Raw genomic sequence first — 19,334 nt, forward strand, 5'->3', positions numbered from 1 at the left:
TGTACTATGCATTCATTAGCTACACCTTTCCCAAACACCTCGTTGGTATTTTGAGCTGTCTGTACTGTATTGGTTCCACGGCAGAACTCATATTCAAAAATAACATGAATTTTTGACTTACCTGTGGTTTCACAAATATTGCTCTAAAAAAAAATTTGAAAGATAATCACAAGCCAAAATGTGCATTTGAAAAGATAAGGATGTACCTCCACAATTAAAAAAAAAAAAAAAAAAAAAAAAAAAAACCAAGATGTGTCAAAGTGAAATGTCAGAGATATCAACTGTCAAACTTAGTGCTTACGGAAATCAGACATTCCATACTTAATAACCTAATATATGGTTGAAATCAAGTAAGTTAAACGTGCTTATTTACATATCTTCTTTATGAGAATCTGTAGTCTACATATAATTATGTAATATAAACCTTTAGTCTTTTATTAAGACTGCTACTCACCCAAATACAATCCCACCTTCTGAATCTAACAGACGTAAAATTGTGAGACGCTTTGCAATGTGATAATTACCTTAAATTTTTTTCTTTGGATTATAATTGGGATAAAATAGTAAAGCAACGTGGTGCTTTTAATATACCATCAAAAGGGGTACTTGTTGCAATGGAACAATCTCTACTGGGAACAAATAAAAGAAATAAATAAAAAAGTGGTACTTGGGATCCTAGGGAATAGCTGATATCTAATGTGTGAATTCAAGGTGAGATCTTTTCATTTTAAAAAAGGTTTCACAGCTTCTGCCAGAGAAATTTGCAGAGCAGCTGATTCGAGTGTATTGTAAGAAGACGGATGAGAAGAGTTTGTATGCTGCACAACAACATTTTGTTCAGTGGTGCATAAACAAAAACTTCACCAAGCCACAGGTAGGTTGTCTATTATTCACAAACTTTGTACAATTTTTTGTTTTTAAATGAAAACCAAAAGGAAACTCTTCTACCTGCTGAAATTTAAATTATAAAAAAATTAAATTATAGTCATTTGGTTATGGTTTTGAAAATAAAGTCTTTCATTTTCTTTCCTTTTAAAATGTCTGAATCTGTGTCAACCAGTGATTTCTTCCTACACAAGTTGGGAGTAGATACTCTGTTTATTATTATTGTCTTAATAATAAAAGATTAAAATGGTGAGCATGTGAATAATGCTTTATGTTAATAATATTCTCACCAGTTGTCTCATCCAGTCCTCCCAGTGACCGCAGGAGATGAGTCGTAGTGTCCCCATCTTTCAGGGGTTACCAAAGCTGGGTGGTTAATTTGTATAACATACAATTGATAATAAGTTTTTTAACTTCTAATTTCAAACTCAGTGTTTCCAAACCTGGTTACTTTGGTATATTAGTAAACTATTTAAATTCTCTAGAATGAGCGTGGAGGGAAGAGGAGCTAAGCCACAGTCACCAGCCCTGTAGAGAATGTTGTTCAAACTGTCTCTCAATAACCCACACACAGTAGGTGCCTGGCAGAGAAGGTGGCCAGTCGGTATTTGTTGACAGAGTGGATGAATATAACTGGCAGACAGGTGGGAAACAGCGCTCTACTGCCTAGTCTAGAACTCTCCCTCACGACACCATAGTCGGTTTTTTTACCCGTGTGTCAGGTGCTGCAGGGAACAAAGTGAAGGGTCAGACATGAAAGAGTAGCTCAGGAAGCTGGTGTTTTATCAAGTGCCAGAGGCATGATGCGGATAAGTTCGGATTCAGAGTTGCGAGGGCTTGGGAGAAGCCTTGGAGGCGGAGGACCTGCTAGGTCCAGGAGGTGGGCTTGTGTTTGGGTGAGCAGCAGGGAGAATGAGGGGCATATTTGGCCATAGGAGCAGCAGAAACCAAGGTATGAAACTGAAACAAGATGAGGGGGCCATGAGGAGACCTGTCTGACCAGAGTAGAAAATTCTTATTATTGGCCGGGCGTGGTGGCTCATGCCTATAATCCTAGCACTCTGGGAGGCCGAGGCAGGAGGGTCACTCGAGGTGAGGAGTTCGAGACCAGCCTGAGCAAGAGCAAGACCCCGTCTCTACTAAAAAAAAAAAAAAATAGAAAGAAATGATCTGGACAGCTAAAAAATATATATATAGAAAAAAATTAGCCAGGAATGGTGGCGCATGCCTGTAGTCCCAGCTACTCAGGAAGCTGAGGCAGGAGGACTGCTTAAGCCCAGGAGTTTGAGGTTGCTGTGAACTAAGCTGACACCATGGCACTCTAGCCTGGGCAACAGAGCGAGACTCTGTCTCAAAAAAAAAAAAAAAATAGAAAAGAAAATTCGTATTCTTGAGTGGTGAGGGGTTAAATGGGAAAGAGTGGACTAGCTTATTCAAAACCGTGCATAATTGGCTAAGAGAAAGATTTTTTCCTATGTACAGTGAGAAGGGAATCTTGAGACTCACCATGCTACTGTAATGATTTACCTGTGGATTTGCTGTCTCCAACTAGAGTGAGACCCACGGGCATAAGGAAATACAGTCATCCCTTGGTGTCCGTGGGGGATCGGTTCCAGGACCCCCCACAGATACTCAAGTCCCTTATATAAAGTGGTGTAGTATTTGCATATAACATATGCAGATCCTCCTGTATACTTTAAATCATCTCTAGATTACTTATAATGCCCAATACAATGAAAATGCTATGTAAATAGTTGTCATACTGCATCATTTAGGGAATAATGAAAAAAGTCTGTACATGTTCAGTACAGACACAACTATCCTTTTTATTTTTCCTAATTTTTCAATCTGCGGTTGGTTGAATCCACTGATGTGGAACCTAGGGACACGGAGGGCCAACTATATGTCTGTCTGAGGTACTGGAGGTACCTAAGGAACTAAAGAAACTAAACCAGTGAAAACTCTAGCAGCAGGTAGATTGCAATGTGGAGAGGCTGGAAGCAGAGACAGTTCAGCCATGCAGTGATAATTTAAGTCTAGTACATTCACTCATCCAGTGAGTATTTTTGCCAGGCCCTATGGAGTGGGTACAGAGTCTTAGAGGAGCAAAAATGAGGATTTAACCAGACTTGGCTGGTCAAGAAGGCTTATTTAAAGAAAGGCTTATGAGCTGAGACTGAGGGTTGAGTGAGCAGGAGTTGGCTGGGTAAAGGGCTGGCAGCGGGGAGGTGTGAGGCAGAGGCACCACAGGGTGGGTCAGAAGATGAGAGGGAACATGGTGCATTTCGGGAAGGAACGTGCATAAAGCCCCAGAGCGTGAGGGCTCTGGGGCTTTATGCAGAGTCCTGTAAGCCAAGAGCAGTGGGAGCCACTGAAGGGTTTTAAGCAGGAAAGTGACATAGTTAAGTTTATATTTATAAAATTCACTGGAGTTGCAATTAGAATGGGTAGAAATAAGAAAGTTGGGTAGAAATAGAGATGTGTTTGAAGACAAATACTGCTGACTTTGAGATAGACAAGTCTTCAAATATGACTATCATGGCAATCAAATGGCTGCTTTTAATAGTTCCATTAAGTCATATCCGGCGTAGTTCAGCAGAAGTAATTTAACATGGGGGATGAGATACAAAAGTTTTTGCAGAGCTAAGTGAGCACAGAGGACAGTGAGACAACAGCAGAAAGCTGTTCCCACCTCTAGTCAAGGAGCTGGGGCCACCTGCAGAAGCTAGAACCACTGAAGCGTCATGGCCAGAGGCTGGAGGGAGAGAAATAACCTGGCTTCTCTACCCTTCTCTCCTCTCCCATTGGCCAAACCCCACTGGAAGCCAATAGGCATGGGAGCTGGGAAATGTAGTTTGTAGGAGCAGCTCCTTGAAACAGAATAGAGCTGGGGAAGGATGAAGAATGAGTCTGAGAGCAAATAGGTAAATGAGGAGCACAATATCCTAACACCAACATTGTGTTCCTAGTACAATAGAGGCTCTCAAAGACCCTATGCCTCACATCACCGAAGAGAGTCTATCCACAAGTTCAAGAACGATTTGGCGTAGAGTCAGGTGTTAGAGGGCCTCGCTTCTTACATCTCTGCTTTCAAAGGTCATATTTTCACCTCTCCTTTAGTCTGTCCCTCATTTTGGGTGAAGGAGCTCATTTGGCTGGAGCATATGCTGATGGGGTCAAAGTTACAGCTTTCATTGCAGAGAAAAATTCAAGTTCTGCAGGTACATACTCTCCTTCCCCCTTTTGTTTGCCATCTTATAGACCTGGGCCATTTATCGCGGGGACCAGGCAAGAGAGGAGCTGGGGTTGAGTGCAGCCCATCTTTCTCCTGGGAAAACGGGAGAGTTTGTGTTCCGTGGACGCGTGTGAAGGAGGAGGTCACTAAACTGAGCAGTAGTGTGCTGTTCCCAGTCATCTGTGAAAAGAAGATGTCTGGGGGGTTTTTATGAAGGCTCTTAACTGCTTAGGACGCTGGTGTTTCTAACTTGACTGAAGCACGGGGCGTATATGATTTGGAGTTTCCCAAGAGTAAGTATACCTAGAAGCTATCTATATGCAAGACAAAGATATGTGTACCAGAGACTTTCAGTCAAAAATAAAATGATGAAAACTGGGTTTTCTCTGTTTCCTGTTTTTCTCTCTGTTCTTAATAGGATGGCGATGTTGTAGCTCCACTTATAACGCCTCGAAAGCGGGAGTGGAATGCCTTGCTTTCAGCCCCAAATCCAGCTCGTCCCGGAGAAGCATTCAAAGCCAGAGTCCAGCTTTTTAAGGATGGTTCAGTGTAAATGTGTGCAATCGGTTGATTTAAAAAAGCCCTCCCCTAACACAATTAATTTAGGGACTTCCATCATAGAGTTCCACGAATTAAATGACAACTAGTGATTTTTTATATTTTGAATGTATACACATGCTGTAGCTAAGTAATTTTTACTCAGACATAAAGGTATTAGGCAAATCTTGCTGTACATGCTATGAAAACTATTACCTTGCCTATTTTTAATATTAACTAAAGCCTTTCTCCCTTAATAGTCTATTTTCTTACAATAAGAACTCTTTTTATCTACTCTAAACTCTTGGTTTTATGGTTTTGTTTTTTTTTTTAAGAGACAGGATCTTGCTGTTTTACCCAGACTGAATTGGAACTCCTGGGCTCAAGCCATCCTCCTGTCTCAACCTCTGGAGTAGCTGGGACTACAGGTGCCACCACCACACCCAGCTCACTCTGAACTTTTATGACAGATGATTGTTCTTTTTTGTTTTTTTTAATTTAGAAATGAGACAAATTAGAAGTTGGGATTGTCATGGATAAACATGGTTAAAAAACAAAACACAAAATCCTAGCCCCCTAAGGAGGTACCCATCACCCCAAATTTGAAGATATCCTCAAGTGATCTAAATATTTAATATAAATAAATGAAAAACACTTCTCCTCACCCTCCTAACCCCCTGTAAGCTGCCAGGTTGGGGTAAATAGCAGGAGATAAAGGCCAGGAATGGGCTCCAATACTTTGGTGAGAGCTCTGATTAAGTTTTTGGGACAGTCTGAGGACTGTGGCCTCTCTCTTTTTTTTTTTTTTTTTTTTTTAATTTTTAAGAAAAGTTTTTATTTATTTATATTTTTAGAGACAAGACCTCGCTCTGTTGCCCAGGCTGGACTACAGTGTGGTGATCGGAGCTCACTGCAGCCTTGAACTCCTGTGCTCAAGCAATCTTCCCACCTCAGTCTCCCAAGTAGCTGGGACTACAGGCACACACCACCACACCTGGCTAATTTTTAAATTTTTTGTAGAGATGAGGTCTCACTATGTTACCCAGGCTGGTCTCAAACTCCTGGCCTCAAGCAGTCCTCCTGCCTTGGCCTCCCAAAGTGCTGGGGTTACAATCATAAGCCACCATGCCCGGCCTGGTCTCTGGCCTCCGGCCTCCTCTTAAGTGGATCATCAAACCACCTTTTGGGAGATCCCTGCCCCCAGTGGCAGAGGAATCCCTTAAACCAGGCTGTTTTCTGAGCCAGTTGCAGCTTCAGACCTGAGCAGTTTCTTTCCCTCCTTAGTACTCACTGCCCTAGTCCCCAGGGCTTTCCCACTGCCCAGCCTGGAGAAGGCCTGTCCTCTGACCTGCTCTCCCAGTCTCCCTGGTGAGCTGGTCAGAAATCATCACAGGAACCGTCCTCAGAACTACTCAGAGCTAAGACTTTGTTTTTGTTGGTTCAGTGCAATTTTACAGCTTTTAGAGCAAAGACCACACTGCCTGTGCTGAGACTGGTGACTACCCAGCAGATTCCAGGTTCCCCTATGCAACTATTTTCCCAGCAGTGGAGTGGGCTCCACCGTGGTTGAGCAGTATTCCTGTGCCCATAGCACCACCACCCCCATTCCCAGTTCTACAGCAGTTCACCAGGAACAAAGTCTGCAGGTGGAGCCAAGGCTGGTGGTAACCAGAGGGTGTGAAGATGCAGGCCAGTGGGGAAGGAAGCCACGAGCCCTAATGTCTATGCTCTGGCACTCCCTTGACGGCAGCCCCCTGGCAGACTGGGAGTGAGGTGGCAGCCAGAGCAAGAAGGGGGGACTCAGTCTGGCAGATTACCCAGCAATCTTAGAAGTTTTGTCACTTTCCACTGTATAACCAGGTTCTGTTCCATCCACACTAGGCTAAAGCGTATTTGCAATGTCTGCCATCCTGTATTATCACCTCCGTCCACCCATCCGTCCATCAGTAGGTAATAAGGATTGACTATAATCCATGGGAGAATAGTTAAAACCATTCGCTCACTCCCACCACGATGCTGTACGTGTGGGGATGTGTTCACATGTGGACTCATAACGCACAAGTGAGGTCAACTGTGGTACTAGGTCATACTTAGCCTGGGTGCCTCCAGAACATTCAGGGGAGAAAACTGGGTCTCAGACATTGTGTGCCCAGACGTAAGGTCAAGAATGTAACATTCTTCTGCTAAGATTATTTTACCTCTAAATCATTGTGGTTTACTCTGGAATTATATAGTCCTAATATTGTATCATTGTGCTACCTGATAAATAACTTGACTCTATTGTGTTTGCTTCTCTGTTACATATAAGGCAGCTACGCTTTGTGTTTCTGCAACTGTTGTAATTATGAGAACCATGTGCCATTTACAAGGTTAAATTTTTCTTAAGAAACATCTTCACTGTTTGTATAAAAATGGAAATTTTAACAGCTTAGCCTCTGGAGAGTTGCTGAACATTGTCACCTTGAGAATGTTAATAGAACTGCAAGTTAAAATGACTGGTTACTTCAGTTGGGTGAGAGAAGCAGCTGCAATAAAGCCTGGTGAATGTCTCCACCTTGAAACCACAGGTGTGTTCCTTAATCGCTTCCTCACACTGTTGCTGCCCAGTTTTGACCCTTCTGTGCAAAGGAAATGCGTTTCGTATAGGAATCCCCCGTCTCTTAGTACCTCAACACTATGTTGGGCCTATGAGAAGGGGAGGGGTATTTAACAGGCTCCATGATATTTAGTTTTCCTCATTCATCAGCTGACAAGTAACAGCTTAGTAAAGAATCTTTTCCTTCTGGCAGCAGACAGGCACTAGCATGGGAAGGGACATGGGTTTTTCTTAGTTCTCCGAGTCCCTGTTGTACTTTCCTCTCTTTTTAGCCTCCCTGAGGTTCCTGCCTGCAAAGGTTTCAACTTCTTTGTCCAAATGTGCGTATTATTCATTTGCTGTTCATATCTTCCTCATGAAATAGATTTACAAGCAGCTGGGACACTAATGGCAGACAAAAAGCCATCAGGGTTCTTGAATAGCCAACAGGGCAGGAGAAGGAACCATGCTACTAGAGTCTTTATTAGTTTCACTGGTTGAGCCTAGGTTTCTGAAGTTTGACAATATTCTTTAAGTTAAAATAATTTCCACGCAAACAGATTACAATCCCCTTTTTGTAAGAGAATATATATGTACAATTTCCATGGAAAATTTTTGGGAAGGATATACATGAAAATATTAAGTGTTGGGGGGGTTGAATTGTAGGCGATTATGAAATCTTTTTTATGTCTTCTGGTTTTCTACGATAAACATGTGTAAGCTGCAGAACTTCTACAGAGATCGTTTTCATGAGAGACTTTGTGCCGCGTGGGTAAGGTGTAAGCATCTTTCACTCCTTCAGAGTCACGTCTGCAAGAAAGCAGTGCCTGCCCCATCCCTGCCTTGGGTCCCCAGGCCACAAGGAGGATGGCCAGTGGCCACAGCCAACACCAGGGCGCTTTACCATCCGTGTTTCCAGCAGCATGGCAGCCCTGTGTGAGGAAGGCCTGGACGGCGCCCACGGGCGGGCTGAGTGCCTGTTGCCACAGGAGGCTGCCCCCGCAGGGCATCAGCTCAGAACCCAGGCCTCCAGCTCCTTGATGCAGAACTGCTCCTGCCGGGCCAGCACCTCGTTGTTGAAGGTTGCACAAGGGTAGCTTCCTCCGTGGTACAAGTCTCCGTCCAACCACAGCCCAAACTGGCCACTAAAGAGAAGAGGAAAATCTTGGAGTGGCTCCCTCCTGCATGTTGAAACCTTCAGGGTCTACCCCTGTTGTTAGCTCTTAACCACACCGTGACAGCAGCCCAGTTTTGCCTGTGTTACATCTCCCCTTAAAGCCATTTATCCTGAATTGTTAGAGACTCAGCACATTGGTCCCCATGGCATTTAGAGCATTTTTTTTAAAACAGTGATTTTAATAAATACAGTGTGCAACCGTTACCACAAGCCTGTTTTAGAACACTTGGAACATTTTTAAGATGGCAGTGCTTAACAAAGGAGTATGAATTCTGAGAGCCCAGAGTTCTTCAGAGAGCATCCATTCTAATCCCCCCATTTGACAGAAAACCGAGGCTGGAGCCAGGAAGTGAATTACTGCAAATCAGCAATAGCTGGTGTGTTCTGTGCCAAGCTGCCCCTCAATGGAGGCTTTTCAGGCGGTTGGGAGAGCGAAGAATTTGCCTGGTACTAATCAAGCGATGCTTTCATCTTCGCCCTCAGGGTAAGATTTACTCCCCCTGAATCCGAAGGTCACACCAGGGTGAGAACAACCTTTTCTTTCCTATCCCACTCCACCCCCTGGCTCACTCACACAGGCTCCTCCGGTGACTTATGTCCCCTAGGATTACTGGACTGACTGGCAAATTGAGGCATGCCCCTCTCTTGACTCTTGGCCTCATCTAACCATGTGGAATGCCATTCCCAAAGTTACATAAATTCAGACTAAGCTCTTGGGTGGGAGCGTCCATGCATCCTTCCTCAATATTGGCATTGAGGGGTGGGCTGGAGGGCTAGGCAATGAAGGGAAGGGCCTCAAAGTTAACCACCAGCCTCTCTTTTGTCTGGGGCAGCCGAGCCCAGCAGCTCAGCCAGGAGACACGGACCAGAACACAGACCCCCCCCCACCACCACCACCACCAAGACTTGGGAGGACAGAGACACGCACCTGCCACTGCCCATCATCAGTGAATCCAAGTCTCCTTTCACAAAGAAAGAGTTGCTTCCTGTCCACTTAAAGACCTGGGGCGGTAGGGAAAGGCTCAGGTTACTGGGTGAGTCCTGCCCTTGCAGTTTGACTCCACACCACTGGGTGGCAGTGTCGTGGAGGGAATGGCAGCCGGGCCCCAGCCGTGCTGCAGGAGATGCTCAGGGCTCTTGGGGTGTCTTTCACTAGTCAGTCTCCTTGGCGTACACCACCTTATGCCCTCCAGTTTGAGTTCCCACAGCCTAGAAGTCACTTCGTTCTAGGAATAGAACAAAAACCTCTGAGGCTTCCTGCTCCCAGAATTGGAGAGGAGGGGAGCAGTCCAGGTCAGGAGCTTGGACTGATACTGCCGTCAACTAATTCATCATTGTCTCTCACTGGAGGCAACCGGCATTGCCTCACAGCCAGTTCCTCAGCAAGTCCTGCGGCTCTGGGGGTGTGCCCTGGCTGCCACCATCTCTGCCCTGTCCATCTCCACTCTTGCCCACCCAGTTCAGGCCACATTCACCCCTTGCCTGGATCAGAGCCTCCCAAGTGGTCTCCCCGCTTCCCCTGTCTGCTGCCCATACTCATCGCCACACTACAACTGTTTTGTTCAAAATACCAACCAGGCTGAGTGCAGTGGCTCATGCCTGTAACCCTAGCACTTTGGGAGGCCAAGGCAGGAGGATTGCTTGAGGCCAGGAGTTTGAGACCAGCCTGGACAACATAGTGAGACCCTGTGTGCCTGCAGTCCCAGCTACTTCGGAGATTGAGGTGGTAGGATCACTTGAGCCTGGAAGTTTGAGATTGTAGTGAGCTATGACGACCCCACTGCACTCTAGCCCAGGTGACAGAGAAAGACCCTGTCTCAAAAAAAAAAAAAAAATCTAAATCAGATATTGTCATTCCTCTGCCCAAAGCCTTCCAATGGATTCTCAGTGCAATTGGGATAAAAGTCAACTCCCTACTATGGCCGAAAGCATGATCTGCTCTGATGCCTGATTTTTTCTCTGATCTCCTCTGCCCCTTATTGACTGCATGTCAGCGACAGTGGTTTTTCTGTCCCTGGAACACCCAAAGCTCACTCCTGCTTAGGACCTTCACATTTGCTGATCCCTCTGCCCAGAATGCTCTTCCCCCAGATCCTCAAAGGACCCGCTTCTCATCTTTCAGCCCAAATGTCATCGCAGAGAAATGTCCTGGACGTCCCTATCTAAAATAGCCCTTCATCCCAGACCCTGTTTTATTTCCCGCAGCGTTTACCACTCTTTGAGATGTTCTGTTCCTGTGTCGATGTGCCACGGTCTGCCCCACTAACAGGTTAGTTCCGCGTGGCCTGTCTTGATTCCTGGCTTTATCCCTGGTACATGGTATAGATGTCTGATGAATGACTAAATTATCCAAGAGTCAAATTGGGCAATAAAAGGATTTTTAAAGGGCCACAAAAGGATAGCATATTATTGCCTTAATTAGTTGCCAGAAATGCTGTGAGCAACCAAAGAGTTTTTAGCAAGAAAATGGACTAATAAAAGGTAAGTCCTGAACTCAGGAGGGATGAGATAATATTAACAAGTGACCACAAGAAGACAGAGCATTCCGCTCCTCCTCTACTTTCTTCAAGGATGTGACCTTCAGACTTGAAGAAGTAAGATAAAACATTGCTATGGAAGAAATTAAGACCAAGTTCATGGTGCTGCTTGGAATCACGATCAAGGAACCACTGGGAATTCACGAAGAATTCAAGAAGTGCCAGAGACCAAAGATAGACAAGAATTAACTGGTTTTTAAAAAGACGGGATTCCATAGTAACAGGGTAGAAAAGCAGATAGCAATCCCCTGAAAACGTCATTCATTTCATTCAACAGTTTATTTTTCTTTTTTAACATTTATGCACTAGACACTGTTTTTAGGCACTGGGTAGAATGGTGAACACAATAGACAAAGATCTTTGCCTCACAGGAGAGGAGTGATGTGGAAAAGCACAATAAGGGTTTCCAGGGGATGGGTGTTGTCATTTTAGATCAGGTCGTCAGGGAAGGCGTCACTGAGATGGTGACATTAGAACAGAGATGGAGGTGAGAACTGAGCCACGCAGAGACCCAGTGGAAGAGCATTCCAGGCAGAACAGCATGTGCAAAGGCCCGAGGCAGGAGCAGCCCTGCATGCTTGAGGACTACTCAGAGGCCAGTGTGGTTGGAGGAAAGTGAGAGAAAAGAAAAGTAGCAAGAAGACGACATCAGAAAGCGGCCAGAAGGTGTAGGGACTTGTAGGTCATTGTATGGACTTCGGCTTTTCTCCCAGTGAGAAAGGAAGCCGAGGAGCGACATGCTCTGACTTACCTCTCAAAAGGATCACTCCAGCTACTGCGCTGATGGAAGGTGGAAGCAGGGAGACCCTTTAGGACAGCAGTCCCCAACCTTTTTGTCACCAGGGACTGGTTTCATGGAAGACAATTTTTCCATGGCTGGGGGGTGGGGGGGGGGTAAGGCGGAGCTCAGGCGGTGATGCGAGCAATGGGGAGCGGCTGTAAATACAGATGAAGTTTCGCCTCGCTTGCGGGCTGCTCACCTCCTGCTGTGCGGCCCGCCAGTTCCTAAGTTTTGTGGAAGACAATTTTTCCTTGGACGGGGGTTGGGGGGACAGCAGAGCTCTGCAGCCCAGTCCCTAGCAGGCCACAGACCAGTACTGGTCCGAAGCCCGGGAGTTGGGGACTGCAGCTTTAGAAGGCCAGAGCAGGAACGTGCACAAGTAATGATGGTGGCTTGAACCAGGATGGCAGCGAAGGACAGGGAAGTGGCGGATTCTGGACACGGACAGAAGACAGGATTCGCAACAGCTCGGGTGTGGGGCTGTGAGAGAAAGAGAAGAGTTAAAGAAGACCCAAGATTTTTGGTCTCAGCAGCAGGAAAGGTGGAGACGCCAGTTACTTTGATGGGGGAGACAGCAGGAGGAGTGGGTTTTGTGGAGGAAAGACGGGAGCTCAGTTTTGGACGTGCTAGGCTGGAAATGCCATGTTTGAGAGCCAAGTGGGGATTCCAGGTAGTCACTGGATGTATGTGAGTTGGAGTCCAGGAAAGGGGCCTTTGGCATATGTGCGGCATGAGAAGCTCTGAGAAGGAACAAGACCACAAATGAGGGTAGTTAGAGAAGAGACAAGGACTAAAACCTGAGCTCTGACATTAAAAGTTTGGGGAGATGAGGAGGAACCAGTGGAAGATGCTGACAAGGAGTTGTCAGTGTGGTGGGAGGAACATTCTAGAACATTAGAATTCTGGTATGGGAATGCAGGAAGGCAAGTGGTGATAACTGGTGTCCAGCATTGAGTCAGCATAACTGACCCCTCTCCTGTTCCCTGGGAAGGTGGACGGAGGTGTTCCGGGTGGGGGAGGCAGTGCAACAGACAGGGTGTGCTTTGCCTTTAGCAAGGCAGTCCGTGGCTCCTTGTGACCTTGTCGTGAGACCAGGTGCCTTGGTTTCCCCGTCTGTAAGATGCGGATGATAAGAGCATGTACCTCATAGGATTATTGTGATGACTAAATGCACCAGTTTGTGAAAGTCCAAGAACAGCACCTGGCAGGCAGTACGCTGGTACCTGTTAGCTGATATTATTATTCTTTCTTTCTTTCTTTTTCTTTTTTTAGACAGAGTCTAGCTCTGTCACTCGGGCTAGAGTGCCGTGGCGTCATCATAGCTCATTGCAACCTCAATTCCTGGGCTCAAGCGATCCTCCTGCCTCAGCCTCCTGAGTAGCTGAGACTACAGGTGTGCGCCACCATGTTCAGCTAATGTTTTCTAGTTTTCGTAGAGACAGGGTCTCACTTTTTCTCAGGCTGGTCTTGAACCCCTGGCCTCAAGTGATCCTCCCACCTCGGCCTCCCAGAGTGCTAGGATTACCGGCATGAGCCACCATGCCCGGCCTGGCTGCTATTATTTTTATTAGTAGTAAATGTAGTATGCTCCATGCTAAGCATGTAGCACTCAGTTTTGTTCAATAAATAACCCAGAAGCAGAAAATCTTTGGATGGAAGACATTTGGGACTATTATTCTCCTTCCTCCTTCAAAAGCCCCAGGCCCTTGGCAGCCCGTGCGCCATCTGACTATACCAGTCACGATGTGCCTGTCCCTCCCCAATCTCCTCGTCACCACTCACCACTCGCCAGAGACTTGAGCTCTGACTCACCCCTGCCCAGCTCCCTGGTGAACTTCACCCTCCACGTGGCCCCATCCAGCCCCTGCCCCTCAGCTTCTTTCCTCTTCACCCCAGTGGGTTTTCAGCCACTGTCGCCCACGGTCACGTCCGGGAACTTGGCCTTACCAGGGACACCTGGCGGCTCCTCCACGGTCTATTTCAAAGGCCCCCTCTTTGCCTACCGTATCCCGTCTCCCAGCACATCATTCAGCTGCTGTCCCTGCTCCAAGTCTCTGACCTCGAGGAGACCCCTCGTCCGCTGAGTCCATCTTTGCCTCGGTGTCCCTCAGTCCCCCTCCAGCTCCCCTTCCCTCCTCGCCAGTCTAGGTTCTGTTGTCCACTTTGTATTTTCACTGCCTTCAACTTCCTTTTCCCTCTCTGCCTCTGTTAAACCAGTCTGGCAGAAGCCCGGTCCTGGCTGAACCCTCCCGTTCACCCTCTGCAGGCCTGCGCCGCGGGGCTGAATGTTCAGAGGAAAGCACAGGCAGAGTGACTGGCTGCCCTCAAACTCGCAACCCCGAACCGCCAGCCGACACAGCCCAGCTGTCCTCCCGCCGCTCTAGTTTTCTCTGGTAAGCATCTCTCCCCACACTGCAGGGACTGTTTGACAGCTTGTGCGCCCCCTCCTTCATCGTCTCAGCTCTGCCTCACCCATACTTCATAAGAAGCCTCTGGATGTGTCCGCTTTCATTGTGCTACCACCACGCCCTAGATCTACCTACACTTGGACCCATTTGTCTTCCTGCCCCTTCCTGGGAAGACAGCCCCCTCTCAGCCAGTCAGTGGTGGCCAGAGATCTACTGAGCATTTATTTTACACGAAGACAGGCAGGCCAAGGTGGATGCTCTGACCACCACTGCCCTGCTGCATTCCCCCTGTGGAAAGATGGCGGGACAATTGGCAGCCCAGCATGGAGGGTGGAGCTGGGGGCCACTGGGACCCCAGGAACTTTGTCCTGCCATAGACCCCACCCCCCCATGGAAGGTTGGGAACATCACCTTCAGCTGTGGGGAGAAGGAGAAGAGGAATGTCTCGCCGGTACCATAGAAGCCTTTGCTGAGTCGGATAGCTGAGGAGGAGAAGGCTCCAAAGGTCTGGAAAGCAGAACTTGCGGTTTGCTGCTGGAAGGGAGTTGGGAATCCTCCGGCAACCCCGTCTCCAGGCTCGGTAAAGTAGGCGCATCCTAGAGGGGAGCTTGGGAAGCCGAGGCAGAGCTGGGGGAAGGGGCCTCCATGCTCCATCGGTGGGAACCCTTCTGTCCCCTCCGCAAGGAGGAGCTCTTGTTGGCTTCCTCCTCTGCATGTTCAGGACCCTCCTACTTTTTCTTAAATGTACTCATTTTACACAAGAAATTCTTCTGGAAAAATCAGAATGTATAGGCAAGCAGAAAGAAAAAGATAAAGCCATCCCCAAACCCCCTTTCTTTCTTCTCAAGATAACTACTCTTAATGTTTCCGTGCATTTCCTTCGGCATCAGTCTGATACCAGTGCACGCATTTTGTACAAAAACTGAGGGCCTATATGGTGCATCTGTTTTGTCCCTGCTTTAAAAGGAAAAGCTAAGACTTTTACCAGCTTTGATTCTACATCATGTTTCTCATCTGCCCAATATTTCAGTATATGGAGCAACCATAATTGCCTTAGCCATTGTCCTCTTGTGAGATAATCAGGTGGACGGTGACTTTCCACTCAATGCTAAGTGGCAGAGGCAGGATGGATCCCTGGGGGGCAGCTAGGAGAAATATCAGGAGAAACTTCCTCACAGTCAGCAACGTTCTTCTACGCAAGGGGCTCCATCTGGAAGGAGTGAGCTTCATGCCTTCAGCTGGGAAGTCCTTCCATCAGCATTTTGAGGAAGGAGCTCCTGCCCAAGTGGGGGGTCCTCCAGGACCCCAAGCTCTCTCCCAGCTCTAGTACATTCTTTCCTAAGAAGAGCATTTGAAACCAGCTTCCAATCCCACTTCCCTTCTGTGTGGAGAGCCTGCCTGAAATTCCAACATTAGAGAGAGCAGATGGACTTCAGGCATTGCTGTCTCAAGGTTCCTCTTGTAAATGCAACCATTTCCGGGTTGGTCCTACTGTCTCTATTTCACATCTAACCTGGCATGTAGACGGTGCTTCGTATACATGTGTTGAATGAATAAATGCAGGAACGGGTCTGAGTGGGATGGGTGGGAAGGCCTCAACACCTCATCAGTGTCCATTACAGGTGACTCAGTCTGTCACCTCTGCCTTCTCCCTGAGGCTGCCCTGGGGCAGGGCCCACTGGTGCCTGGACGGGAGCCCCCAGAGCCTTGGGGTGGGGGGGGCCCAGCCTAGCTCACCTGCCCGTCCTGGTCCCGCAGCACCAGCAGCGCCGGCCCGCTGCGCCCCTCCATCTGCCGGTACAGGCTCCGCAGGCTGAAGCCGTCCCTCGAGGTGCAGAAGACCAGACTCCAGGGATGTCCACTGACTCTCGGGGGGAGGTGGAAGCTGAGCTGGGGACAGGGCTGGAGGTGAGTGAGTGACTCCTCCTCCTCCCCCACCCCCACATCCTTGGGGACCCAGAGGACTGGGGCTGAACAGCCACCACTCATCCAGGCATGGTGCTTTGCAGGTTATAGAGCAGTTTGCTGTCTCTAGGGATTTTCATGCCCATGAGCAATAGCCCTATGGAGAGAGGGGTGATTGTTCCCCTTTTACAGATATGGAAACCGAGGCTCAGGGAGGTGGAGCAACTTGCTCAAAGCCCACAGGCGGAGTAAGTGGCAGAGCCAGGATTTGAACCCAGGACAGCTCTCTCTACCCTTGGTCACCCTGGCCCCCAGGGGCCAGAGAACAGAAGAGATGCTGAGCCCCTCCTCACCCCCATCCCATCCTCCCGCCCTCGTCAGCTTTGGCTTCTGTTCCTGAGGGCTGAATACAAGAATTAGCTTCTTTCTTGATGTCCTTAACCTCCTGGCTCAGTGAAGAGGGTGGTGCTAGGACCATGGGTCATTTACAAGAAAGGAAGGGAAAGCTCAAAGAGAAGAAACAGTTTGCCCGAGGTCACACTGTGACCTGGACACGGAGCAGGAGTGACCCCTGAAGCCCCCGGGGGCGGCTGGTGTAGGGCAGGAGGGTGGGACCCTGAGCGCTGAACTCCGTGAGCCACAGGCAATGCCCGAACCTGCCTAATCTCTGAGGCGCCCAGAACCTGGCTGGCTGCTGTCAGCTGGGGCTCCGGGGGGTCTTCAGCAGCAGGAGCTGGGGCTGGGGCTGCTTCCTCCTCTTCCTCCTCCTCTTCCTCACCCTCCTCCCCAGACAGAGCATCCTCCACCTGGCTGGGCTGTGAAGACACAAAGAGGCCTGGTGGATTGACGGACAGGAGGCTTCCACCATTTCCTGAGCCCGAGAGCCTCCTCGGCCGCCTCCTCACCCCCTGCCCAGGCCCCTGCAGCCCCCAGCCCAGCCCACGGTAGCTGGGAAATTTCCACAGCAGACAGGACTCTGCCCCAACCTCCAGCCTGCCTCCTCCCTGGCCCCTGCCGGCTGAGGGCCAGCACACACCCCGGCACACCGTGCTGCTCAGATGCGGCCGTGAACCCTGCGGTCTGTCTGCCTGTTTGCTCCGGATCTAGGGAGGGTGCCAGGGATCAGGTTCTAAGCTTGGGAGCACAGGAGAAGCGCAGGTGGCAGCCCAGCCCTGGGAGCTGCAGTGGTGTGTCTTTGTGCATGAAATAACGACACTAATAACAATATTGACAATGATAAGGGCTGACGTTGATACAGCACGCACTTGACCAGGCCGGTATTAAGTGTTGGCTGTGTAAGATCTCTTTGAATTTTCCCCAAAATACTAAGAAGAATGTGCGTCGTATCATCAGCCTTTTACGAAAGAAGAAAACGAAGCCCAGAGGCGTGCCTGTCAGCCAGCAAAATGATGCATGTAGTCACACATGAGACAGTATATGTAGGTTCATGTAAACTGTGTGTCTTTCCATGTGAGTTGTGGCTGGCTTAAGATAGAGCTGTGTAGGCAGTGTGGGAAGGTATTGAGTATAAAGTTGTGTGTTTAAGTGTCAGTGTGTTTGTGAGTTGGGATTGCGGAAGTGTACATGTGTCTCAGTGGGCATGTGTGCTGGTATATTCATTCATTCTCCCATTCATTCATTCAGCTGAGCTTCCACTGTGTACCAGAGTGTGTGTCTAGGTGTGTGCGTATGCGTGTGTGTACATGTGCATTGTGCCTGTGCATAGTGGCTTGGGGGCTTTTATAGGACGGAGAGACCTCCTAGAGGCCGAGAGAGGGACAGGAGCCCCTCTCCTGCCCTCCTCTGTCCCCCAGGCCCAGGCCTAAGGAGGGGCCTAGCTGCATGGGCTCTGGACAGAACTCCATCTGGCACCCAGGCCCAAGAGGAAAGGACAGAGACAGTGGTCTGTCCACTTGAGGGTTTCAGGACCATGGGGCCTGGGGCTAAGGTCCTGGGTTCCTGAGTCGGTCCTTGCTCCAAACCCCAGGCCAGCTAGGGAGGGACTTGAGAGGGGACAAGTCACCTGCCTGCGTCCAACCCTAGCCCAGGCCCTCCCCATGCCAGAGATCTCATCTTCCCCTCCTTCCCGACCTAACCCACAGCCTGAGCCGGACCCCGACCCCTTACCAGCCGCGTGTAACGCCAGCGGAGGCCCCTCATTCTCCTGTCCTGTCCCAGCCGGGGCAGTGAGTCCACAGCCTGCCAGGGGAGGAAGCGCTGATAGGCGAGGCCTAGAGATGGGAGGGAGAGGCCAGGGCACACCCAGCTAGCTCCATGCCCTTTGTTCCCGCTCACCTGTCACTCCCAGGCTGAGCTACTACTGGGTGGGTCTGTGAGCAACTTGGCATTCAAGGCCTCACCTGCAGTTAGCATCTAATGCATGTTAGCCACACACAAGAAATTCTGGTTGTGGTTCCCTCCCCTCTCCTTCCCTCTGGCAGCCTGGCCTGGGGGCTGTGGGCCTTTGGGCAGATGCCTAAGGCCCAGGCTGGGGGTCTGGGGCCTCTGGTTCCCTGTAGGACTGACCTTGGGCAAGCCCATTTGCACCCCCGGGTCTCAGTTTCCCCACATGCAACACGTAACATGTTGGACCAGATAATCTCAGAAGCTCTCACAGGACTGACAGTCTGTAATTCAGGTCCCTCCCAAAGGCAATGAGTGCATTGGAACAGAAGCTTGAGACCATATGCCTAGACCAAAAAAACAAATCTTTTTTAAAAAGCTTTTTTTTTCTAATTAAATAGTAATTTTTATTGTAGAAAATTTGGGGAATCCAGAAAAGAATAAAGAAGAATATAAAAATATTCATAATTCCATCTTACAGAGATAAACTCTCAACCCCCAAGGGTAATTTTCCTGTCCTTTATATTTATTTCATATAGACAGACATACACACATTGTAAATGGCTCATGCCATATATAGTTTTATAAAGCATGTTTTCAACTTAACAACAAAGGAGAATTTTCCAATGACATTTGGCATCCCTTAAACACGTGATTTTAAATGGCTGCATATTATTTCATCATAGAATATTCATAATTTATTCCCCCTACTGTTGGATGTGATGCAATTTTCTGCACTTATAAACGAAGCTGTAATGAACTTTGTTCATAAATCTGATTATATCCTTTATGACAAATTTGAAGAGTTCAATGCTGGGTCAAAGGTCACACACGTAGTTCCTGATAAGTATTTCCAACAAGGTTTCCCAGGTGCTTGAAGCTGGCCCTGGACTGGGCACGGTGGCTCACACCTGTAATCCCAGCACTTTGGGAGGCTGAGGCAGGAGGATC

At 48.3% G+C, this 19,334-nt stretch overlaps 2 protein-coding genes across 4 annotated transcripts in view; one reads left to right on the forward strand and one right to left on the reverse strand.

The window, feature by feature from the left end:
- SAMHD1 (SAM and HD domain containing deoxynucleoside triphosphate triphosphohydrolase 1) overlaps window positions 1-4,863 on the forward strand; it is a 47,555-nt gene extending 42,692 nt beyond the window's left edge. For both annotated transcript variants that reach the window (XM_069496346.1, XM_069496347.1), the window contains 2 exons: window positions 737-874; window positions 4,539-4,863. In XM_069496346.1, coding sequence (XP_069352447.1) covers window positions 737-874; window positions 4,539-4,673 — 273 coding nt within the window. In that variant the 3' untranslated portion in view covers window positions 4,674-4,863. The remainder of the gene's footprint in view (window positions 1-736; window positions 875-4,538) is intronic.
- A 3,378-nt stretch (window positions 4,864-8,241) lies between these two features.
- Window positions 8,242-18,200, reverse strand: TLDC2 (TBC/LysM-associated domain containing 2). Of its 2 annotated transcripts, XM_069496376.1 has the most exons (6): window positions 18,168-18,200; window positions 16,697-16,855; window positions 15,873-16,025; window positions 14,547-14,642; window positions 9,338-9,411; window positions 8,242-8,377 (listed from the first exon to the last, which is right to left on the reverse strand). In XM_069496376.1, exons 1-6 carry the CDS (start codon window positions 18,198-18,200, stop codon window positions 8,242-8,244), a joined length of 651 nt encoding a protein of 216 aa, XP_069352477.1. The 2 variants fall into 2 exon arrangements, with proteins under 2 accessions (XP_069352477.1, XP_069352478.1); XM_069496377.1 differs by lacking the exon at window positions 14,547-14,642.
- Between the last annotated feature and the right edge of the window lie 1,134 nt (window positions 18,201-19,334).

Source organism: Eulemur rufifrons, chromosome 20 (genome assembly GCF_041146395.1).
Source record: "Eulemur rufifrons isolate Redbay chromosome 20, OSU_ERuf_1, whole genome shotgun sequence".
NCBI classification, from domain to species: Eukaryota; Metazoa; Chordata; class Mammalia; order Primates; family Lemuridae; genus Eulemur; species Eulemur rufifrons.

Coding starts and splice junctions, on each gene's coding strand:
- TLDC2 (XM_069496376.1), bottom strand. CDS start 18,200: ATGAGGGGCCTCCGCTGGCGTTACACGCGGCTG. Junction 16,856..18,167: donor GCTGGCGTTACACGCGGCTG/GTAAGGGGTCGG, acceptor GTGTCTTCACAG/CCCAGCCAGGTGGAGGATGC. Junction 16,026..16,696: donor GCGCCTCAGAGATTAGGCAG/GTTCGGGCATTG, acceptor CCCTGTCCCCAG/CTCAGCTTCCACCTCCCCCC.